The sequence below is a fragment of the Giraffa tippelskirchi genome, chromosome 2 (genome assembly GCF_054371585.1).
Source record: "Giraffa tippelskirchi isolate mGirTip1 chromosome 2, T2T-mGirTip1v1.2.pri, whole genome shotgun sequence".
NCBI classification, from domain to species: domain Eukaryota; kingdom Metazoa; phylum Chordata; class Mammalia; order Artiodactyla; family Giraffidae; genus Giraffa; species Giraffa tippelskirchi.
The window spans coordinates 63,373,432-63,397,407 of NC_137276.1; the positions used below are offsets into that span (position 1 = coordinate 63,373,432).

The following is a 23,976-nucleotide window of genomic DNA, read 5'->3' on the forward strand; positions in this document are numbered from 1 at the left end:
GTGCTCAGTCACTCAGTCGTGTCCAGCTCTTTGCGACTCCATGAACTGTACCCCGCAGGTTCCTCTGTTCATGAGGATTCTACAGGCAAGAATACTGGAGTGGGTTGCCTTGCCCTCCTCCAGGGGATCTTCCCAACCCAGGGATCAAACCCAGGTCTCCCACATTGCAGGTGGATTCTTTACCATCTGAGCCACCAGGAAAGCCCATGAATACTGGAGTGGGTAGCCCATGAATAATGGAGTGGGTAGCCTGTCCCTTCTGCAGGGGATCTTCCCAACCCAGGAATCAAACCGGGCTCTCTTGTATTGCAGACAGAACTAAATATATACATAGTTGCTACAATAAGAAAAAAGTCCTACAAACAATCTGCTCAAAAGATAGTCATGGGGTAGGAATATATAATTTGCTGAAGTAGAAATTGTATAAGTCAATAAATACATGAAAAGATTTTTCTGCTTCACTAGTAATCATGAAAATGCAATTTAAAATAATTATGTAACAAATTCACACTCATCAGATTGGCAAAAACTAGTTTGATATTACCAACATTGATAAGGGTTCTCCTAATTGCTAGTGGATATAAAGTGGTACAACTACTTTAAAGTGCAGTATAGCATGAGTTTGATCAAACTCCAGGAGACAGTGGAGGACAGAGAAGCTTGGTGTGCTTCAGTCCATGGGGTCACAAAGAGCTGGACACAACTTAGTGACTGAACAACAACAGTGGCATTATTTTGTCATATTCATATTTACAACTTAGCAATTTTATATCTAGATACACATTCTATGAAAAATACCAGAAGAATGCACAAAGATGTTTACTGCAGCATTTCCCGTAATAGCAAAATAAAAAAAAAAAAAAAAAACATTCTTTTTCAAAATTGTTTTGGCTCTTCTGGATCCTTCTATCCTTTGGGCTTCTGCCTCCCTATGGCAGAAGTGAAACAAAAGTAATAATGATATGAGGAAGATGTGCTGGAAAGTGCCCATGTAATTCATTGAACTTAAGGTGGGAACACTTCAAAGTGTGGATATTATAGGAAAGTCTTTTGGGTAATGAAGTCTTTTGTCAACTAGTAAACACTTACAATGGACTAGCAGTGATCAGGGAGTTGGACTGGATACCCTCTAAATTCCCTTCTACCTTGAATAGTCTGTGGTTCTCATGTTTAGGTATTTAAGTTTTCCCAAGTGACTCTGAATGCTGCAACTAATTTGTATGCACAAACATGTGAAGTCTATTCAGTTTAGTTCAGTTCAGTCGCTCAGTTGTGTCCAACTCTTTGCAACCCCATGGACTGCAGCACACCAGGCTTCCCTGTTCATCACCAACTCCCAGAGCTTACTCAAATTCATGTCCATCGAGTCGGTGATGCCATCCAACCATCTCATCCTCTGTTGTCCCCTTCTCCTCCCGCCTTCAATCTTTCCCAGCATCAGGGTCTTTTCCAATCAGTCAGTTCTTCACATCAGGTGGCCAAAGTATTGGAGTTTCAGCTTCAGCATTAGTCTTTTCAATGAATATTCAGGACTGATTTCCTTTAGGATGGACTGGTTGGATCTCCTTGCAGTCCAAGGGACTCTCAAGAGTCTTCTCCAACACCACAGTTCAAAAGCATCAGTTCTTCAGTGCTCAGCTTTCTGTATAGTCCAATTCTCACATCCATACATACTACTGGAAAAACCATAGCTTTGACTAGATGGACTTCTGTTGGCAAAGTAATGTCTCTGCTTTTTAATATGCTGCCTAGGTTGGTCATAGCTTTTCTTCCATGGAGCAAGCGTCTTTTAATTTCATGGCTGTAGTCACCATCTGCAGTGATTTTGGAGCCCCCCCCCCCAAATAAAGTCTCTCACTGTTTCTGTTATTTCCCCATCTATTTGCCATGAAGTGATGGGACCGGATGCCATGATCATAGTTTTCTTAATGTTGAGTTTTAAGCCAACTTTTTCACTCTCCTCTTTCACTTTCATCAAGAGGCTCTTTAGTTCTTCTTTGCTTTCTGCTATAAGGGTGGTGTCATCTGCATATCTGAGGTTATTGATATTTCTCCCAGCAATCTTGATTCTAGCTGGTGCTTCATCCAGCCCGGCATTTCACATGATGTCCTCTGCATATAAGTTAAATAAGCAGGCTGACAATATACAGTCTTGACATACTCCTTTCCCAATTTGGAACCAGTCTGTTGTTCCATGTCCAGTTCTAACTGTTGCTTCTTGACCTGCATAAGACTTCTCAGGAGGCAGGTCAGGTGGTCTGGTATTCCCATCTCTTTCAGAATTTTTCAGTTTGTTGTGATCCACACAGTCAAAGGCTGTGGCGTAGTCAGTAAAGCAGAAGTGGATGTTTTTCAGGAACTCTCGTGCTTCTTCGATGATCCAAAGAATGCTGAGTGAAGTCTATTAGTGAAGTCATATTATTCTCATGTTAAGTCTTACATGAGTACTTCATACAAGAAATAACTAGGAAAAGTAGTGTTCTCCCTTCATATCCAGATCTACATGCAAGTAATGCCAGTATCTGCTTCTTCTAATTCATAGAGACAGGACAAATTTTAGCAGTTAAAAACTTGGACTCCCGAGCCAGGCTGTATTGTTTTAAAACCCGGCTCCTCCACTTACTAGCTTCATAACCCTGGCAAGTTATTTATCTTCTCTGTGCCCAGATTTCTCTATCTGTAAACTGGGAATTATAAATAATAGTGGCATGTAAATAATATACCATATAAATGTTAATAATAGTGGTAAAGCACTTTAAAAGTGTAAATGATTAAAACAATGTAAACTACAAAGCAAGTGCTATGTGTGTTAGCTAATATGAACAGAATAGCTTCAAAACTGAGAGGAACAAATGACTCATGGCGCTTTCAGGAGGAAAAAAAAAGGCCAAGTTGTCTTTAAGCTGTTTGAAATGGAGGAGGGATATACATATATATGTAATATATATAAGTATATATTATATTTAACATCTGGTTTTCCCTACCACCTTTCATTTTCCTGCTTCCGCTTTGCATTCAGAGGTTCTTAACCAAGAAGATGTGGAATCTTCTGCTTTAGGTAGCAATGGTGGCAGTGTACCTTCTCCTTTTAATATTTATGGTATGTCATCATCACTAAATTGTGCTGTTTTTTTCAGGCTGGACGGCAACTGGAAGCTGAGCAGGCCTACAAGTACACGGTGAAGGTATGATGCAGATACCTTTGCTATTTGTAGTATACTGAAGTTGGGAATGCTAGGAGGAAGGTGCTGGCTTAATTCAGGACTTGACTTCACAGCATTTCATGATATGAAGATTTTTCTAGAGGACTTTCTTACCATCTTTGCCATAACCCACATATTACCATGGGAGATCTTTATTTTACCCTCCATGGGCCTAATTATCCTCACATACAAAATAAAGGTATTGTTCTAGTCCAGCAGTCAGCAAATTTTTCTGTAAAGGGCAAAACAGGATTTGTGGGCCACATGGTCTCTCTTGTAGCTACTACACTGTGCCCTTATAGTGCAAAAGCAGCTACAGACAATATCCAAACAAATGAGCACGGCTGGCTTTCAGATAAAATTTTACTGACAAAAACAGGCAGCAGGCTGGATTTGGCTCATGAGCTATTGCTTGTGACTCCCTGGTCTAGTCTATCAGTTATGATTGCAAAGAATGTGACTTGGAAGCCAGTGGCTTAAACAAATTAGGAGTTTTTTTTTTTCTCATCTAATGAAAAGTCCAGAACATACTGGTACCACAGCTCCACAGTGTTAACAGAAACCCAACCTCTTTCCTTCCGCTTCACCAGTCATAACATAAAGTTTCCAGCCCTCATAGTTGCAAGACAGCCATTGTACCTCAAGCTATCACATGCATATTTCAAGTATAGTAAAGAACAAAGCAGGCAAAGGACAAAAGGGCCACACTAGCTAATTCACCTCCCTTTAAAGAGATGTGACTTTAGCTTACATTTCATTGATCACAATTGAAATTACTGCTAGCTGCAAGGGAAATTCTGTTGCTTTTTAGTTGCCTACATTGCTGTCCTGAAAAGAAATGAAGATTTTGTTAGTAAAAGAAGAGAGTGGATTTGTAGGCAACTAGATGTGTCCATTACACATTGAGATTTTAAAATTAAATTCAAATCTAATGTCTTTGATTCCTGTGTATTTTAGTCCTGTCTCTCACCTGCCAAACAGTATTATTCATTAGTTAAGAATATATTTGGGTATTAGGGTAAACTTTTTAAAAATAAACTTTTTTTTTACACAAAAAATGCACAAATTGTGAGCATTCATACCATGTGAATTTTTGTAAAGTGAACAATTCCATGTAACCAGCACAGTGTTCTGAGGACTTTTTAATGGAGTTACCATGAAACAGAGAATATAGGAAGAGTCAATTCCAACCCGAGGAACTATGTTCTTTAGCTGTGGCCCCACAAAGAAGGAGTCTCCATATAGCTATGTCAGGGGTGATGTATGTGTTCTTCCTTTCTACCTCTTACGCAGTTAAAATTGAAAGATGAGAATCTGCTTGCAGAGATCCACATGGTTCAGGAGACAGTTGGCTTTGGAAATCCATCTTTCTGACATCCTTCCACCTGAAGAATTTTCTGTATGAGTGCTGAGCCCCTTTCTTTCCGAGAGAAATTAAACCCTGGATGTTTCACCAGAATGAAGACTGGGGATAAAGAAAGAAAGGATCATCAACATAACTGAAACCCATTCATTTATTTCCATTTTCCATTGTCTGTCTTACTGAATGGCTATTGTTACTGGATGTTTTACTGTTTGACAGTTAACTGGATGGCAATAAAAAAAAAAAAATCTAAATAAAAAACTCAAATTCATCAGTTATGGTATGCTGAGATATACATAAAAATATAACTATTTGTGTGTGTGTGTGTGTGTGTGTGTGTGTGTGTGTGTGTAAGGTATAGTATGTTCATTATTAGGGTTTCAGGTGAAAGCTTATCAGGATTACTCCTGCAGGAAGTCAACTGCTAAGGTCTGTGACCAGGTTCACTTACTGGAACTTAGGAATTAAGGCATCATTTTCTAAGGTGGGTGGAAAGGAAGAATGCTGTGCTGGGTCATTGCATTAGGGCAAAGAGCACATGAGTTGTGCCCAAATCTAAAAGTGAACAGAGAAGCTGAATTGAGTGGTCTTTGCTGACAGTATCTTCATGGACGTAAATCACAAGGGCTCCATGAAGAATCCATTACTCTATAATAGATGCAAAACTCCTCACAACTGAGGCCATTATTCTAGAGTTTAGAAGTGACAAAGGAACCATACCTCACCCTTGTCCTCTTGGATCAGTGCACAGCAAAACCAAAACTACAGGCTTCCTGCCTTTATTTTTTAAAGGAGGAGACTGAGAGAATAGGAGGGACATGGAAAAACAAGGAAAGTGAGAGGCACATTGGTAAACATAGGATAAAATCAACTCTACATTCATTTATAGTCCTTCTCTAGTCTCAGCCCGAATGCTACCTCCTTTACGAAGTCTTCCTGAGGAATTACCAGGTTCACCTTCTCTTCAGCTCACCCCAGGAATGTGTACTGACCACCCCTAGTTACTCTGATGTAACCTCACCGTCTCTCCCCGCCGGCCCCCGCCCCCGGCCCTCCCCCGACTGTCAGCTGCCTAGGGGCAGGGACAACCCTCTTTCATCTTTGCTTTCTCTGGCACTGCGCCTAGGCCCTAACTGGTGCTCGGAAAACATTTGCTGGAAGGATGGATGGTGGCCTTCTGTGCTGGTCTCAAAGCGGTAAAGAATCTGCCGCAATACGTAAGACCCGGGTTTGATCCCTGGGTCAGGAAGATCCCCTTGAGGAAGGAATGGCAACCCACTCCAGTATTCTTGCCTGGGAAATCTCATGGACCGAGGAGCCTGGCGGGCTACGATCCATAGGGAAGCAAAGAGTCGGACACGGCTGAATGACTAACACTTTCACTTCAGCCCTTCCCGGGATTCTCTGAGTAGTCCTCCCTCGGGCAGGGACCCACAGGGCAGTGAGGGCCGGAGATCCCACTGGGCTCGGCTCGCAGAGCTTCCCCAAGTTGTATCGCTCCGTCTTCGTGGCAGGTAAGATACCTTAGGGCTCTCCGTGTCGTGTTACGGAAGTGCAGGGAAGGGACCGGAAGAGGCGGGACGAGTGGGCCATTCGCTTCCGGTATCAAGGTGCCTGAGCTGGGGTGGCGGAGGGTTGAAGTCCGTAGTTCTTCAGCGTTGAGCTTTCTGGTGGGTTGTCCGCGCAGCGGGAGGCCGTAGAGCGGATTCGCTCCGGCCCCGGGAAGCTCCGAGGCGTCGCAACTGTCGCACAGGCCCCGGGGCCCGCCGGCTGCGCCATGGTCCAGCTCAGTGAGTGAGGGGGGCCCCGGGAGACCTTCCGGGCGGTCGTGGGGATAAGAGGGAGTGCGGACTGACTGGAGCTGCGCTCTCCTAGACAAGCTAGAGACAGTCCGTACCTGAAGCTGCACACGTTTGATCCTGCCCTCAGTGGTTTTCTTGTTCGATTTTAAAGTTTTCTCTGAACTCCTATAAATGGCATTCATTTTATAGGTGAGGCAGTTGGGCTTCAGCTTGGTCCAGAGATAGTAAATAGCAGGCCTGTGTTGAGTGCGTTGGTTATAGCTGGAGTGTTTAAGAAGAGTTTCACAAAGAAAAGGTTTCTAAGTCAGACTGACAAGAATTGGTTGAAAGGAAGGACATTTTGGGCTTTACCTCTGGTGGCTCAGAGGTAAAGAATCTGCCTGCAATGCAGGAGACGGGTGTTCCATCCCTGAGTCGGGAAGATCCCCTGGAGGAGGGCATGGGCAATCCACTCCGACAGTCGCCTAGAGAATCCCATGGACAGAGCCTGGCTGGCTGCAGTCCATAGGGTCGTACAGAGTTGGACACGACTAAAGCGACTAAGCAGCAGCAGCAAGGACATTTCAGTGGAGGAAGGGGGTTGTCTCATTTCATTTTCTCCATTTTGTGCTCTCGATTCTTGTGTCTTAACCACTTATTTGTCTACAGCTACTGTCCTTTGCAAGGCCTACCGTGGAGGCCACTTAACCATCCGCCTTGCGCTCGGTGGCTGTACCAACAGGCCTTTCTACCGCATCGTGGCTGCTCACAACAAGTGTCCCAGGGATGGCCGTTTCGTAGAGCAGCTGGGCTCCTATGATCCAATGCCCAACAGTCATGGAGAGAAACTCGTTGCTCTCAACCTGGATCGGATCCGGCATTGGATTGGCTGTGGAGCCCACCTCTCAAAGCCCGTGGAAAAGCTTCTGGGTAACTCAGCTAAGCCTTACCTCTTTGAGGGGGTTTTAAATTGAAGTCATTTCCAAGATGATGAGAATTAAGAATGATTTTCACCATCTCCAGGCTAGCCAGGACTGGAGGGAGAACTGAAATTGATCTAGTTGCCAGTTGAAATTTGGAGATTCCTTTTGTAGAGCCTTCATGAGACTTTTTGGATGACTGAGATTTTATGCTAAAAAAAAATGGGAATGTTGTGTCTTGCATGACTGTCAGTTGATCATTTTTTCAAGTAAGGAAAATAGTGTTAAGTAAAGTAGACAACATCCACTGTGACCTTGCAGTAAATGGAAGGAAGGGAGCTGGGAGAAGAGGTAAAAACATTTTGGCAGGTGAGGAATTTGTTTTGAATATTTATCTTGGATCAAATCTCTGTTAGACTTCAGTTCAGTGAGACTGAGTTCCCAGATAAACATTAGTTTGTATTGTTATAATGAATGAAAATCCTGTTACTTTTAGGTCTTTCTGGCTTTTTCCCTCTGCACCCGATGGTGATCACAAATGCTGAGAGGCTGCGACGGAAACGGGCACGAGAAGTCCTCTTAGCGGCTCAGAAAACAGATACAGAGGCTACAGAAACAAAAGAGAACTGACTTCAGTGAACATAGCAGTGGGAACAAACTTGAAGTCCTCTTAAAATATTTGTGCAGAACTCTTAGTTTTATTATATTTAGAGGTCAATAAATGGAATTTTTTAAGTCATCCATGATCATCTGGCCTGATCTGAACAGAGCCCAGGGAGAAGTTTGTTCTTGACTGACATAAAGTTGGGTACAGATACTAATTAATTCTTTCAGCCGCTTCAGGGGAAAGACAGTGGCTGTGGGTAGGTTGGACTCGGGGTCCCTTGGGCAACTTTATAGCCTACTACCTTCCAAGATTTCCCTGTTTCAAAGTCCCCAACCAGCATGTCTGTGTCCTCTCCAAGTATTTCCTTCTTTAATCATTTATGGTCATCCCACCAACTCAAGAAGACAATTATTTCACTTACTGTTTTTGTAATTGCAGATTTACATTGTCTTGTTAACATACAATCTCAAATTTACAAAGGTAGTTTGTTACATGCTTTTAGACTCTAATAACCTACTTTTTAAAGAATGAATAACTGGAAGAAAATAAAGTACCTATGTATAACTTCCATGCAAGGTTATTTGTGAGAATTATAAGGTATCATGAAATTAGGTAGGATTGTCTCCAGTTTATCAGTGGGGAAGCTGAGGTTCAGAAGTAGAAACTCTGCCAAGACCACATAGTTTTAGTATTGGGCAGAAAAGAGTCAGACCTCGATGTTCCTTACCTGGAGAGCCCTTTCCAACATGTTATGTCTGTAGTGGGGGTAGTGAGTAAAGGGCTTTTCAAAAGCCCACTTAAAAAGTCAGTGACAAAAATAAAAATGTCAGTGACAAAATTAGGTTTAGGTATCATGGTTTGTTAATATAAATGACTGGTTATGTCCCCCAAAAGCCTGTTATCTGTTCCACCATAACTGTAGCAGGGTTAGATGGTTTTAGTCACATTGAATAATATAAATTTCATAATCTGATGTAAAACTAAAATATGAGAGATTTATAGAGGAGATTCTAAAGCCCTATCATTGTACCAACATATTCTCAGTTTTACATTCTGAGAATAATTGCCACTCACCTCAAACTCAGGTCATCAAGGCTCTCTGAATTGTCACTGCTTGGCCTCCACTTGCTTTGGGGAGGCTTTAAAGGCAGGACAGGCAGAGAGCAACTGACTATGGGAGTTTGATCTTGAATCTAGGAAAAAGAAATGTTTTTAAAACCATTTCAAAGTTTAAAGGAGAACAGTCTACCCTGGAGAGTTTGAGGTCTTTGGAGAAACCTTAACTGGTAGAGGAGAATGTAAATCTGGAAAGTGTTGACCAATGAAGGGAACTGATGTGAAATAGGTATTATTTTGAGCTGTTGAGTTTGTCAATTCGCGTATTCACTTTGTGCCCTGGTCTGTCTTTTACTTAAGACACACATACGGAAAGTTCTGTGTAAGCTCATCCCCTCCCTGATTTCCAAAGTTTCCTCTAGTCCTAGTCTTGCTTTGGATTTTGAGGCCCAGATTTTTTCACCAGTTCTTGGATGATTGCATCTGTCTGTCTTGCTGTCATCTCAAATCCAACATGCTCAAACCCAGGTCTGCACTTTAGAAAGCCTTTGTTTCTAAAGCTTATATTTTTATCAAGATGGGGTTTTGGATCATGTTATCTCCATCAAAGTGGAAGGTGATTCAGGAACTGGAAGGTGAATGGAAATGATCTGTAATAAATGTCAAATCTAGAAGTTCTATCAATTAGAGAATTTTTAGAAAACTGGTATTTTGTGCTTTTTGTTTTCTGTAGGTTTTTTAAATTGCAGGGCTCAAGGGAAAGTCCCTGCCTAGCAGTCCCAACTTGTTCAGTCACTCAGTCATGTCTGACTCTTCACGACCTCATGGACTGTAGCATGCCTGTACTTCACTATCTCCCGGAGTTTGCTCAAACTCATGTCTATTGAGTCCATGATGCCACCCAGCCATCTCATCCTCTGTCGTCCCCTTCTCTTCCTGCCCTCTGTCTTTGTCAGCATTGGGGTCTTTTCCAGTTAGTCGGCTCTTCACATCAGGTGGTCAAAGTATTGGCGCTTCAGCATCAGTCCTTCCAATGAATTTTCAGGGTTGATTTCCTTTAGGATTGACTGGTTTGATCATTGTGTTGTCCAAGGGACTCTCAAGAGTCTTCCCCAGCACTACAGTTTGAAAGTATCAATTCTTCAGCACTTAGCTTTTTTAACACACTGTCTAGGTTTTTCATAGCTTTTCTTCCAAGGAGCAAGAGTCTTTTAATTGTATGGCTACAGTCACCATCTGCAGTGATTTTGGAGCCAAAGAAAAAATCAGTCACTTTTTCCAGTTTTTCCCCGTCTATTTGCCATGAAGTGATGGGCCTGGATGTCATATCTTAGTTTTTTGAATGTTGAGTTTTAAGCCAGCTTTTTTACTCTCTTTCACCCTCATCAAGAGACTCTTTAGTTCTTCACTTTCTGCTATTAGGGTGATGTTATCTACATATCTGAGGTTTTTGATATTTCTCCCTGCAATCCTGATTTCAGCTTGTGATTCATCCAGCCCAGCATTTCGCATGATGTACTCTGCATATAAGTTAAATAGTCAGGGTGACAATATACAGTCTTGACTTACTCCTTTCCCAATTTGGAACCAGTCCATTGTTCCACGTCTGGTTCTAACGATTGTTTCTTGTAGTAGTGTAGTGTTAATCGCTCAGTCATGTCTGACTCTGCCACCTCATGGACTGTAGCCTGCCAGCCTCCTCTGTTCAGTCCATGGAATTCTCCGAGCAGAAATACAGGAGTGGGTTGCCATTCTTGTCTGCAGTGGATTTTCCCCACTGGGGAGATCGAACCCAGATCTGCATTGCAGGCCGATTCTTCACCGTCTGAGCTACAGGGAAGCCCATACAGGTTTCTCAGGAGACAGGTAAGGTTGTCTGGTATTCCCATCTCTTTTAAGAATTTTCCACAATCTATTGTGATCCCCAAATTTAAACCACATGAGATTGCCAAATGCCGATGTTACGCTGTTTTTTACTGGAAAAAAAGCAAAAAGAAAGCAGCGCTAGGTTCAACCTAATATGAACGTTTACACTGTTGCATAAGCTGAGCTGGGACATTGGGGAAAACGTAGGGATGAGGTTTTCACAGTAAGGGGAGCAGGGCCGGGGCTGAGAGAATTTGTGAAAGGAGATTCCTGTGCTAGGAGACAGCGGATTCTTCCCTCCCCGCCTCAATCCTGGCCATCCCCAGCTTGGCCACGCCCCCACTTGTCAACGGCCGTAAAGTGCGGCGTCTTGGCCCCGCCTCTTCCGGCGCCTCTTGTGACGCTAGCGCCTCGGGCTTTTTGCGCGGGAAAAGGTAGGCGCTCTTGAGCTCTACTTAGTGCAGCTGGGGTCTGGTGTTTTCGCTGAGGCCGCCGCCCGCTTCGCACCGCTGTCGGCCATGGGGCTTCTGGAACTGTGCGAAGAACTATTCGGCACCGCCGACCTTTACCAAGTATTGGGCGTGCGGCGCGAGGCCTCAGACAGCGAGGTCCGACGCGGCTATCACAAGGTGTCCCTGCAGGTGCACCCGGATCGGGTGGGCGAGGGCGACAAGGAAGACGCCACCCGCCGCTTCCAGGTGCGCTAGATTGTCCACCGGCCGCCCGGGCTTCCCTTCGTCTTATGACCGCCCGGCCTCTCCCGGGGTGGAGTGAGCCGAACCCGGCCTGGCGTTTTCTGGTCTTTATTTCTCGCGGCGCGGTTTCAGTGAGAGGCGAAGGGGTGATTTTAGTGTACTCTTTCCGCAGATCCTTGGGAAGGCCTACTCCGTCCTGAGTGACAAAGAACAGAGAACACTATACGATGAACAGGGAACAGTGGACGAGGATTCCGATGTGCTCAGCCAAGACCGGGACTGGGAGGCCTATTGGAGATTACTCTTTAAAAAGGTAAAGAACTCTGGAGATTTTCTTGTGATCGTTCCCATTTCTCATTCAACAAACCTTTATTGAATGCCTCTAAGGCCTTGCCTTTTGTGTTGTTAAGAATGAGGAGTTTTTATTTGGCTTCTAAATATTAATAAACGCACACACAACACAGACATTCCTTAGGAGAGACCCACTTATTTGAAGAAGGACAAATTTATCTAACTGTTCTGTTGAACCATGTGTATATGTGTGTTATAACACATGCACGTACATACATACATACATAGATACACACACTTACTGAAATGAGCCTTTAACTATCTGTTGGTGTAGAGTGTAGGAAAGGGGGACATTAAATTTTTTATAATATGTGCTTTATTTTACAAAGCCAGGTGTAAGTCCAGAGTATTTTTCTGGGTCTCTGCCCACCTTTGGTGGAGAAGGCAATGGCACCCCACTCCAGTACTCTTGCCTGGAAAATCCCATGGATGGAGGAGCCTGGTAGGCTGCAGTCCATGGAGTCGCTAAGAGTCGGACACGACTGAGTGACTTCACTTTCACTTTTCCCTTTCATGCACTGGAGAAGGAAATGGCAACCCACTCCAGTATTCTTGCCTGGAGAATCCCAGAGACGGCAGAGCCTGGTGGCTGCCGTCTGTGGGGTCGCACAGAGTCGGACACGACTGAAGCGACTTAGCAGCATCAGCCCACCTTTGGAAACTTCACTTAAATTTTCCTGGTGTGTAGCTTAGCAGTTCTAAAGATTGAACTAGGGAGAACTCTAGAAAATATTTAGCATAGAAAATTTGCTTCCTTGCAACAATTTCAACTCAAACAGCTGTTGTATTTGGGGAGAGATATTTTGGCACCCGAGTTAACTTTTTTCTTGTATTCCTATTATTTAAAATAAACTTTTCAAAGTTACAGCATGTGTCTCTCATTTGTTCAGATATCTCTGGAAGACATTCAGGCTTTTGAGAAGACATACAAAGGTTCTGAAGAAGAGCTGACTGATATTAAACAGGCCTATCTGGACTTCAAGGGTGACATGGATCAGATTATGGAGTCTGTGCTGTGTGTGCAATACACAGAGGAACCCAGGATAAGGAACATTATTCAACAAGCCATTGATGCTGGAGAGGTCCCATCCTATAATGCCTTTGTCAAAGAATCAAAGCAGAAGATGAATGCAAGGAAAAGGAGGGTAAGATTTTGAATGCCATTTATTATTTATATCTTGACTACTTCCCCAAAGAATTTGAGGATATTTATAACAAAAAACATATAAGACTGCTGAAATAAAGGCTTAACTTCTTGTTGCCATCTAACTAAATGAGCATAATGAGCTCATTAAGAGAAACTTTTTTTCCCTACTCTGTTGTGCTCAAAAGGATTTTACTGCATGGATTAGATAATCAGTATCATTTGAAAGTAGCACTGAAATAGTCTTCATATGGGCTGATTCTTTTAACCTTGCTGAGGCATTCCTAAGGCAATAAAGTAATAGAATCCAGATACCTAGGCTCCACACTGATTCTCACTTGGTTCAGGGGTGAGAAGGTGACAGACTGTAGGACTATGTCTTACTAATTCAAATTCCTGTATTCTTGCCCAGTTTGATGGCAACCCACTCCAGTACTCTTGCCTAGAAAATCCCACGGAGGAGCCTGGTAGGCTACAGTCCATGGGGTTGCAAAGAGTCGGAAATGACTGAGTGACTTCACTCACTTTGATTCTTGAGTTGGATCCAGAATATACATTAAAAAAACAAAAAACCATGGGGAGATGGGGTGAGTTAAAAAAAAAACCAAAACTAGTTTATTTTGATAATGGTGTATTTCCAGACACCCTTTGAGGTACACTTTTGTAGAGTATCAAGGATTGTGGTTTGTGTGTCCTTTTCACCTATATTAAACTGTGGAGTTGGTGAGGGTAAGGACGATGGCAAGGGAAAGGAGCTTAAGGACATCTGGGGTTCAGGAGGGAGCAGATTCAAGGTAACAAACATCTGTGCCTCTGGTCTTTAGGGGAAGACTGGACTGGTGTTAAAGTCACTCTTGCCTCAACCTGGCTTTCATAATGGGAACTCTAGGGAGAGCAGACAGTGTAGACTGTAGCTCTTTGGCGGGTACTTTATTTGTATGGTTGAATTGGAGGTGGAGTTAGGTCTGTGGCTTTTATGTAAAAAGATGCAGTAGAAACCTGACACGTGTGTTGAGAGAAGTGGAATGTGTATCAAGATCATCACTTTGGTGTATAGGCTACATCTGTCTAGATTTCAAGCTGACAGTTTAAGATGGCGATTTTTTTTAGGTGAAACTGAGCACAGCCATGTTCAGTAACAGCCTATTAGCTTGAGAAACTTCCCTAGAGTTTGGGGGGTGGAGTGGGGAATGGAATAGTTTTGACAAAGAGTTCTGCAAACTTAGAGAAAAAACAGTACTAAAATAAATTGATTACAAGGACTGAAAGTAGGCAGGGGAAACTCTTTATTGGAATAACAAGGTCCTAGCATATCATCATTCTCAGTACTAATAGTATTCGTTGCTATTTAGAAAATTCTCTGGGGATTGGGGCCTCTCAGTCTTAGTTGTTGCCCTGGAGATTACTAACCTTTCCCAAGGTATTCTTGTAGTAGTTTGGAATCAGTGCCCTCGTAAAATCTGGCAAGAGGAAGTGGCTTTGAAATCTGGTAAAGAAACGTTAAAACGGAATTTGTTAAGAGCTTATCCTAACTACTCAGGGGAAATTTTAAACCAGGGTTGTGCTCTTGGCTATCACAAGTCACATGTAGTAAATTTGGTTTCCAGAGGAGGAATCTGAGGTGCCTGTGTCCTGGCAACATTTGGAGGGCATCCTTGGTTAAGTGACCTTTCTTAGCTCTTCTAGCATTTTGTTTTCCTTCCTGTCCCCCTGTGGTTTATGGAACCAAATGACCTGCTTACCCCTAGTAAGTACAAATGGGGAACACTCAGAAATGCTTATTGGAATCAAGAGGATCTACTGCTTGATTTTATCCTTTTAATTTATATAATCCTCAAATTGAAATGGTCTTAACAGATTTGCTTTTGGGAAAGAGGGTGTATTTTTAGTATTTGCTAGGTTGGCATTGTATCTCACATGAATTTCTGTTTTAGGCTCAGGAAGAGGCTAAAGAAGCAGAAATGAGCAGGAAGGAGTTGGGGCTTGATGAAGGAGTGGATAACTTAAAAGCAGCCATTCAGGTAAACTGTCAGGTTGTCTGTGAAGCTTACCGCCAGTTCTTTCATGTTCTGCTTCTTACTGCTAATATTTCTTTGGAGTGTATATAGTATTGTAGGCATTTTGTTTTCATCTTTTAAGACATTTAGGTAGCATACAGTTATCCTTTTAAAATGTACAATTCAGTGGTTTTTTAGTATATTGATCAGGTTTTACAATCATCAGCACTATCTAATTCCAGAACATCTTCATCACTCTAAACACAAACCCCTTATCCACTAGCAGTCACTCCCCATTCTCCCTTTCCACCAGCCCCTGGCAACTGCTAAATACTTTATTTCTGTGGACAGTCTTGAGTTTTGAATGCTTGTGTTTTAACTTCTTAAACAGAGCAGACAAAAGGACCGGCAAAAGGAAATGGACAATTTTCTGGCTCAGATGGAAGCAAAGTACTGCAAACCTTCCAAACGAGGAGGGAAAAAAACAACTCTCAAGAAAGAAAAGAAATAATGGAATATTCTCTTCAAAAGTCCATAGGTGTTAACTGATGCCTTTGTAGGCAAGGTAAAGTCAATATCTGAAGACAAAAGTCAACTCAACTCTTGACAAAAGTTGTCTTTCAAGCCTAAATTATTTGGATCAACTATCTAAACCAAGTAGACTCTCTCAGCCTGGTCTTAGTATATTCTAGAAATGCAATGACATTCTGTGAGGTCCTCCTATGAAGGGGTTTGGTGGTGATCACTGAGGGAGCGGGAGGGTAAATGCTTCATTGAGAGCACTCTTCTGTGTGTCTTGTGTATAAGGAACTGTATCTAGAATGCAGATCTGTCCCTACCACTTCTAGCAATTGTCATTTTGCCACACAGGAGTGAGCTTCAGGGTATTCAGTGGTGTGTGTTTTTTAGGACATGTACTCTACCTAGCCTTCAACACTTGCTGGACACTATTTTCCAAATACTTGCCAGTTTGCTTTCAGTCTTAATGTTCTTGCATAGGCCCTCTCTTTTTTCCTACTCAACCAAGTTTGGCACTCTTTGCTTGAGTATATAGGAGAAACAGGTGTTCAGATTACTTCAAGCACTTTTGTAAGAATTGTACAAGGTTAATCAAGTGAAAGATGACTGTTAAGTTCCTGGGACTTTTTAAGTGACCCCAATATGATCATTTAAAAGATGATTTATTAAATATATGAATGGTGCTTAGGATAAAGAAGAGAGGAGAAAAGTAGTTCTAGCCAGCATTGTAGCAGATACCCTGGTTTAAGTTGCATAAAGAGATGCTGTAATCCTTTCTGTAACTGGTGAATGTCCTTAAGAGTCAGGTTACTGAGCTTGTTTCCTCATCTATAAAAGGGTGAGGGAGCTAGGCTAAATGACTTGTTAACTCTGACCTTGAAAGGCAAGCTGTCTTGATCCAGTGGTTTGTTATCATTACTTATGGTATTGATTTGTGAGAACAGTACAGAGATTTTCATTTATATTTAGTAGAATTGGTATGAATTCATTAGAATATATGAAAATTTTCTAGAGACTGTTCAACTTAAAATCTCTGATTTGTAAACTAATATATTCAATACCATATGCATAAAACAAGCCTTCTGTTACTGAGATTCTTGTACATAATTTATCTGAGGTAAGCATAAGACACGTTTTCAGTTTGTGATTACAAATAGGTTAAAAAATACTCTTAATTGTATTAAAAAGAGTTTAATGCAGGTTGTTTGCTGCATCTGTCTTCATATGATAGTATCAGAACACTTTGAAATAATAAAATCCCAATTTATGATCATGTGAATTTATCAACTCTGAAGATTAATAGAAGATCTAAAACCAGTATGATCATCAGAATCAAAATTCAATGAAATTTAAGTAAGTTTAAGCCATAGATAAAACCATTGCTGCATTCAAGAGTGCACTCGGGAAAGGTCCATGTGAAAATCAGAAGAATGTCAAAGTTCTCTTCCTTTGCTCTTAGCATGTTTATACTAGACAGAACTGCAGGGTTTCGGGAATTTTAAGAAGTTGTGTCTTGCTGGCTCACTAATAGAAAGATTCTATAAATTTTTAAATTGCTTTTCTTAGACCTGCAGGAGAAAATCTGGCAAGGCAGGTGTGATATTTGGGGGGGGGAATGACCACTAAAGTACTTTGAGAAGAAAACAAGTATAACCTGATGTCAGGCAGCTGTTGTAGGGCTGAATTGTCCTACCTGGGGAAAAAATACATTATTACATGGATTACTTTATACCAGTGCTCAACATTTATGTCTTTAGTTATTCACCCCTGCCATATATATCTGCCTATGGATTTGGACATCTAAGAGAAAACTTTAGGAATCACATCTGTTTGATGTGCTTTTTTACGGAACTGTCTCCTAAAAATGACTTAAAAGTGAGTACACCTCTCCAGAAATTAACACAAACAGAAGTATTCCAAAGCCAGTGATAATGTTATCAAACGATTTGCTTCGTTTTGTATACATGTAGTCTGATAGAATGCTGTAGTAATTGAACTGATCATTGTTAACAGACAACATGAGCAGTGATTTGGAGGAAATTATTCATGTTACATCTTTGGCTACAAACTTTACTGTCCAGTGAAATGATTAACTTATGCTGAACAGAAGACAGTAATTGGAGACAGAAACAGTACCCATGTAATCTTTGGCTGATACTGTCCTCAGTCTGTTACCAAAATAATTCACAAAGATGGTTTCAGGTTGTCTCTTGTATAGAAGGTCTGCATCATGAGATGACTGAACGTTGATTTGTGAAATCTTCCCATGTGTTCCCTGCAGCCTGAAGCAAGTTCTCCTTATTCGTGCTATGGTCCCTGCTTGGTTCTAGAGATTGGTCCACTTCTGTTTTGAGATTTTGTACATCCATGAAACCGAGGACCTGAGAGACAAAGATGACATCATAGAGTAACATGAATAGACATTCTAGATTTGATCGTCTTGAGCTATGTACAGACTTTTTTTGCTCCCATTATTAGTTAGACTAAGTTTAGACTGTAGCTAAGTAGTAAAGTTTATATTTACTAAAGCAATAAAAATCATGTTTGCATATTCTATCGTGTAAAAACAAAGAAAATCTATGTAAGATGTGATATAGTAACCTAATTTTAGAAAACAGTCACTAATTAAAAAGGAAGTGTTTCACTTACCTAAACATTATACTAGTTATCCTTGACCAGCACGGCCAGATGTAATAACTGTAGCTCAGAGGCAGTAGTGCTTCCCTGAGGACTGATCCAAGAACAGAATCTGCTGACAGCATTCAAAGACTACCAAATGTTGCTACTAGGAACCTGAACTAAGAGAATTCACTTGAACTACAGAGATGATTTCAGGCAGATTACTTTTTAACATACTTGCTGATTAATCTTATTATTAACAGGAAACATTTCAACTGCCTGGTAATTCTAAATTTCACCTATAACATAAGGAAAAAAGGACCCTGATAGTGAGAAGACCATTATAGAAAGAATTAAGACATTCTTAAATTTTCTCTTATCACTCCTATGAAAATAGAAACTATAGAATATAACTTAGAAGACAAAAAAGTTAATGGGATAGAATCAGACTCCTCATGTCTTGACATTGTGAATTTCTTTTCTTACCTTGGCCTAGCAGTTTAACTGATTACAGCAGTTTAATCCACAGCACTGCAGGTTTTTGCCCACATAATAAAATCCATGCAGTGTTTGAATGTTATGAAAATGATTTATTTGGCTTAATTTGTTTAGATTTAAAAAAAAAGTATTGTTTACTCTGCCAGAATGGCAAGAGGTTTAATTTATATGTGAGAAAACAGATCTGGAACTTTTTGGCTTTGAGCAGTTAGAGTTCTCCTCTTATTTTTCTTTTTATTACTATATCCCATATTCCAAAATGAATTTGAGATGATTTATAAAGATGTAGGAAAGCAAAATATAAAATCTGGAGGAAGGAAAAATAATAAGCATGGGGAAAAAAAGCAAGATCTTAACAAGACTATAGTAAAATAAGAGCCATGACCCTACCTGTCCCTGCAGATCCCCTACCAGGTCGGGCCTGGTGAGGATACTCAGCAGCACACGAATGACGATACTGTGTATCTGGCTGAAAAAGAGAGAAGATGAGTCACTGCTTACAGTGTGACTTCTTCCAGAGGATAATGTGTTAGTTGTTTTACAAGGGAAAGCCCTGAAGTCGGACAGCAATGTAACTGGCATCATCTGTCAGTCTGAGGGACAGTTGGCTGAATACACTCTTAACATTCCAAGTTAAAAATCCCAAGCCAGCAGCCCACAGAGTGATTGTTAACTTGTAAAAATAGCAAGTTCTGCAACTTTATTAATATGCCTTTAAGAAAATCTTAGCATTTATAAATAATCCATATGGTTTAATATTTTTAAGTACTCATAATTGGCTCTCAAGGGAATTTGAATCGGATTTCCATTGCCTGCTGACTGTTTAAAACAACAGAACAACGTTTTCAGCAACACCGACTACCTCCATGCTTAAAATGTGACTCTCAATATGGAACTCAAACATTTCAAAAGTGCTTTAAGGGATTTAAAGATTTTAAGATACAACTAAAATATCCACGTGCAGATACTAAAAAAAGAGCTATCAATGCCACTTTGCTGGTACTTCTGGAATAAAAAACATCTCAGTTTCTTGTCAGCATTGGGATAAGAGATTTGAGGGTTTTTTTTTTTTTTCTCCTCTCCTGATGAAGCCCCATGTTTTCTATCAGTGGTCAGCAAACTTTTTTTTTTTTTTTAATAGAGGACCAGATAGTAAACATTTCAGGTTTTGTGGAACATACTGTCACTGGAACTACCCAGTTCTGCTGTTAAGAGTAGGAAAGCAGCCACAGAAAGGACAAAATTGAATGAATGTGGTGGCTCTGCTCTAAGAAAACTTTGTTTACAAAAACAGGCAGTTAAGCCGAACAATTCATGAACTAGGATAGAGGCAAGAAAATATTCTTCCCTAGAGCCTGCAGTGGGAACGTAGCTCTGCTAATACCTTGATTTTGGACTTAACAGACTCTGGAACTGAGAGAATAAATTTGTATTGTTTTAAGCCACCCAGTTTGTGGTAATTTGTTATGGCAGCCCTAGGAAACTAGTACAATGTCCCATTCATTTATTCTCACCACTCTTCTAATGGAGGAAAGATATATGGTGCTTTAGGCTGATACAGTTTAAGGGTTATGAGTTGAGATAAGTGGGTTGCAAACACCACTGTCTTGAAAACTGGTTTAGGATGTGCGTGCCTGGTTCTTGGGCCATAAGTGCCCTCAGTCCCTCTCTGGGCTTTCCAAGCCCTCTTGTACAAAGCAAATGCTGTGGGGCTGAGCTCCTGGCTTATAGTTTGGGGCAAGGTCAGTGCATGACCTCTAGTCTCCCAGTCAGGTTGTTTCTGATGTTTAAAAGTAAAAAGGCTGGTAAATGTACATTTAGTGATGACAGTGTTACCATTTCAAACACCAGTTAACAAAAAAAAACTGAAAGTCTTAACTTGCCCATCCACCAGTCCACAACATGATCTGTTACCACTTTTTGTTTGATTCCCTCAGAGCAATGTTAAAAGAATGAAGTTAATGCTAATCTGATATGCACTGGGGTTTAACATTTTTTTTGCTTATTCTCAGAAATATCTAAACTTTAAATTGCTTAGCATTTGCTATTTATATATTAAGGCATTTTACCTTGTTTTTACAAGTTAAAATAATGAGTGGCAGAGACCAGTTAGAGTTTCAACAAATATACTTAAAACATAAAACACTATTTTTATCAGAACCTCAGCTTTTCTTCTTAGAGTTGATTAAGCCACCGTATAAAGCCTTAAGCCTGCCCAACTAGTTTTTTCCCGTTTCCTCAGCTATCAGACAATAGAGGAAGTATGTCACTCTACCAAAAATGACTGAGTTGTATTGGGCCTGGAGAAAAAGTCAGGTAACAGGAGCCTCTCCTGGGGCTGCTGATGGTTAGGCTCATCCACCACTGCACTTCGAGCTCGACTGGAATCGCTATGGGTTTTCTGCAGAAGGGGTAAGAATTACAGAAACAGTTAATTTATAGTGGAGCTGTGCATGTCCAGTACCAGCCCTAACAGGTATGGTAACTGCAGGCCAAACAGCTCCAATTCCATTGTCAAATCAGAATTCAGTTTGTACTTTTGACAAAAAACACAAGTCAAGACCAGAGCACAGATCCTGCAGAATTACTGACCAGGAGGTTTTGTAAACGCTGGGAAGGCAATAGGAAGGAGACATACCCACCGTGCTCAAGTGTTCTGCTTCAGCTGTGCCAATAGGTGGCAGCAGATTATTTCGACTCAGCGGCAGTGGTGAGGGAGAGGAGAGCGAGTTGGCCACCAAAGGGCTGCAGATCCCACCAGCAAAAACCAATATATGAAAGCATAAAATTATAACAATATAAGCAAATTGGTTAGAATCAAATACATTGAACAGACGAGTTTAATGTCATGCACAGAAAGCTTTAAGCTGCCTACAATTTTAAGTGAAGAGATCCCAAAGGATTTTGTAGAATGAAAATTATAGGCTTTCTTCATAGTATTTTCTTATTTTTTGTTGAAACTTCATCCTGAGTGCACAGCAGAAGTGGACCCTTTCTCCCACAAAGAACTGGAATAAAACAATTTTCCCTATCTTGTGTTGTATTTTTCTGACAAATTCATAAATCTGTAATTTTGCATCTGATGAAACTCAACAGTTCTGGGCCTTCTGGTTGTCCTTTTCACTAAAAATTATAATTCCCAGGTAAGCTTCCTAAAGTTTTATTTCCTTCCAAAGGATCTGGAGCAGTTACAGTATTACTTATGCCCAAGACAGTAATTAAAGCTGAATGATACTTTTCATATCCCAGAAAAAAAACAAAGCAACTTATTTTTCCACTTTGAAAAAAGCACTGTCAGAGGGATGAGAGATTAATTTTACATCAAAACCACTCATACCCAAGTGAATGTATAGCTCTATTGGTATAGATAATATACCAATAAAGTAAAAATTAAGAAATGTTGGGAGAGAAGTATAGTGACATATGCTTCATTCAGAGGCTGAATTCAAAACGCTGAATTCAGTTATGGTGTTATTAATTCCTACCCTTCATCATAGTCTTAGAAATCAACCCTCTTAAGATGTTTTTTAAATTAACAACTAATGGAAGGATTTTATTTTAAAAACTTGGAGTCTTTTGCACAATGAGGTGGGAAAAGGAAGAGGACATGTTTACTGTTATTTCCTAAGATGTGCCAAGGGACATTTTTTCCTGGTGTACAGGCAGCTACTTGTCTGAGATTTATGAAGTTTTCATTGTCAGTGGAATAAGTAAATCCTATTGGTGTGGAAAAATATTAAAGGAGAACTAATCATTATTTGGGGGAAGAATTTTACTGAGCATGTTCCCACTAAGGAAAATGTTTTAATAAAATATATATGTCTTCTATTCCTTTGATGAGTTCCGTTGGAATATTCTAGCCAACATTTTATTTGTGGAAATATGTTTAGCTAAATCAGAAGATAAGTATATCTTATTTTATTCAAATATAACCCCATTTCTTTCTGTATGAGATTTAAACCAGTGTACAACTCATCATAAGAATATGTAGTGATTACTGCCTAGGCATATATTTCAATCTTATCTTTAAATTCATTCTATATGTAAAATTCTTAATCAGTTTTACCACAGATTCCAGAAATTCTGCTTTTGAAACCTACACTCGGGATCCTCTGCGTATTTCGTCCATAAGTCTTGGTGTTCCAGCGCGTGAATGGCTTGTGCTGATGGGATGAAGGGTACGTGGTGGGGGGTTGCGTCTCCTGGCGGACTGCACTGTATATGACAGAAATGATGTACTAAGCTCCAGGGCTCGATTTGGCCAATTTCGAGTTGAAAAGATGGTACTGGACCCAGGTCTCATAAGTAGCTTGTCATCAAGATCTCTAGTGGCCAAATATCAGAAACCCACAGTGAGATCAAGACTGCTCTGTATAGGGAGACAGAACTCAAAGGGTAAAATGCCTTAGACTTTCAAGTACATTCAAGGGAGAGAAAGGCAAAAAGAGAAAACAATAAATAACCTAGTTTTAGATGTCATATAATTTATCTCAGGAATGAGAATGTGTACCTGAAAGAAGGACATCATTTCAGTCTTACACATGATTTACTAGAATGGAAACTTGGGAAAGCAAGTACTTTATTCACCTGCCATCAGAGTCACTTCTTCAGTTACTGGTAAAGGCTAACCTGTAGTGTAGCTACTCTAAAGTGCTTCCCAGAAGTTTACCTCAGGGAATGTGCTTCCTAGCGTGTTGGAGGCATTCTTTTTGCTGAAGGCATGTCATCAGAAAGACTTAGTTGAAAGGCCAATATTGCTGCTTAGTAGTGGTGTGGCACTAGTGTGGCTCCCACTGCAGAGATTAAAATGCTGAGCTAGTTGAAGCCCACAGGGGTAGGGGTTCCTTAGAAAGCTGAGAACAGGCAAACGGTTCAGAGCTTTGTGCAGCCCAGGTCAGTAGATCCCCATTTGTGTAAACAACTGTGAAATACAATACTCTTCTATAAGTACTCTGGTAAATAAAATACCACATTCAACAGTTCAGTAGCTTAAACTCTGCCCCACAGATTCAGGTGCTTCGTTTTTGTGTTTTAAGCAGATGAGAGACCGTTTGATTCTATTGTAAGGCACCTAAGAGATAGTATTTACGCTGTGATATGGAGGGAAAGTGGAGGAATAAACTGCCACAGGCTTTTGGCTTTCATCATGTTCTTCAAGCTTTCAGGCCACTTTGGTATCCTCTAGCGCAAAATATGCCTCAGAGTTTGGAGAATTTTGAAGGAAAATTGCCCATCACAGAATAGGGCTAAACCTTGAGCATTACTTGTAAGAGATCTTTCTGGCCTTGCCTCCCTAATCACTCACTTAAGCCCTTTGTTTACACAGCCTACCTGCTTTCTAATTACAGGAGTTTAGG

At 40.9% G+C, this 23,976-nt stretch overlaps 5 protein-coding genes across 28 annotated transcripts in view; 3 read left to right on the forward strand and 2 right to left on the reverse strand.

Annotated features, from left to right (window-relative positions):
* The window catches only part of CFAP70 (cilia and flagella associated protein 70), a 93,970-nt gene extending 89,133 nt beyond the window's left edge, over positions 1-4,837 (forward strand). For all 16 annotated transcript variants that reach the window (XM_081565852.1, XM_081565860.1, XM_081565911.1 and 13 more), the window contains 2 exons: positions 3,138-3,185; positions 4,497-4,837. In XM_081565852.1, the coding sequence (XP_081421978.1) occupies positions 3,138-3,185; positions 4,497-4,577 (129 nt within the window). In that variant the 3' untranslated portion in view covers positions 4,578-4,837. The remainder of the gene's footprint in view (positions 1-3,137; positions 3,186-4,496) is intronic.
* On the reverse strand, positions 4,331-11,144 carry LOC145536708 (uncharacterized). 4 transcript variants are annotated; one of them, XR_014075970.1, is made up of 4 exons: positions 8,949-11,144; positions 6,090-7,874; positions 5,287-5,365; positions 4,331-4,668 (listed from the first exon to the last, which is right to left on the reverse strand). XR_014075970.1 is itself a non-coding variant. In XM_081566392.1 (3 exons), the coding sequence occupies exons 1-2, from the start codon at positions 6,548-6,550 to the stop codon at positions 5,288-5,290; spliced, it is 627 nt and encodes a 208-aa protein (XP_081422518.1). In that variant the 5' UTR covers positions 6,551-7,023; the 3' UTR covers positions 4,331-4,668; position 5,287. The 4 variants fall into 4 exon arrangements, 2 of the variants coding, with proteins under 2 accessions (XP_081422518.1, XP_081422534.1); XR_014075969.1 differs by having other exon boundaries at positions 5,860-7,874; XM_081566392.1 differs by lacking the exon at positions 8,949-11,144 and having other exon boundaries at positions 6,002-7,023.
* On the forward strand, positions 6,168-8,442 carry MRPS16 (mitochondrial ribosomal protein S16). Its single transcript, XM_081566424.1, has 3 exons — positions 6,168-6,356; positions 7,017-7,277; positions 7,764-8,442. Exons 1-3 carry the CDS (start codon positions 6,344-6,346, stop codon positions 7,895-7,897), a joined length of 408 nt encoding a protein of 135 aa, XP_081422550.1. The 5' UTR covers positions 6,168-6,343; the 3' UTR covers positions 7,898-8,442.
* On the forward strand, positions 9,299-16,701 carry DNAJC9 (DnaJ heat shock protein family (Hsp40) member C9). Of its 3 annotated transcripts, none has more exons than XM_081566352.1 (5): positions 9,299-10,796; positions 11,664-11,804; positions 12,733-12,987; positions 14,921-15,007; positions 15,375-16,701. In XM_081566352.1, the coding sequence occupies exons 1-5, from the start codon at positions 10,587-10,589 to the stop codon at positions 15,492-15,494; spliced, it is 813 nt and encodes a 270-aa protein (XP_081422478.1). In that variant the 5' UTR covers positions 9,299-10,586; the 3' UTR covers positions 15,495-16,701. The 3 variants fall into 3 exon arrangements, with proteins under 3 accessions (XP_081422478.1, XP_081422486.1, XP_081422494.1); XM_081566360.1 differs by lacking the exon at positions 9,299-10,796 and adding an exon at positions 11,219-11,494; XM_081566368.1 differs by lacking the exon at positions 9,299-10,796 and adding an exon at positions 11,219-11,425.
* Positions 16,702-17,531: 830 nt separating this feature from the next.
* Positions 17,532-23,976, reverse strand: part of FAM149B1 (family with sequence similarity 149 member B1) — a 43,164-nt gene continuing 36,719 nt past the window's right edge. Inside the window, exons 10-14 of one of the 4 annotated variants that reach the window (XR_014075894.1) lie at positions 22,720-22,944; positions 21,258-21,364; positions 20,895-21,020; positions 19,010-19,088; positions 17,532-17,883 (exon numbers count right to left, since the gene is read on the reverse strand). Coding sequence is in view for 3 of the 4 variants with exons in the window: in XM_081566042.1 (XP_081422168.1) it covers positions 17,810-17,883; positions 19,010-19,088; positions 20,895-21,020; positions 21,229-21,364; positions 22,720-22,944 (640 nt within the window). In the remaining variant the exon portion in view is untranslated. Of the gene's footprint in view, positions 17,884-19,009; positions 19,089-20,894; positions 21,021-21,228; positions 21,365-22,719; positions 22,945-23,976 lie in introns of all 4 variants that reach the window. The other 3 variants (XM_081566052.1, XM_081566042.1, XM_081566059.1) reach the window with 3 other exon arrangements.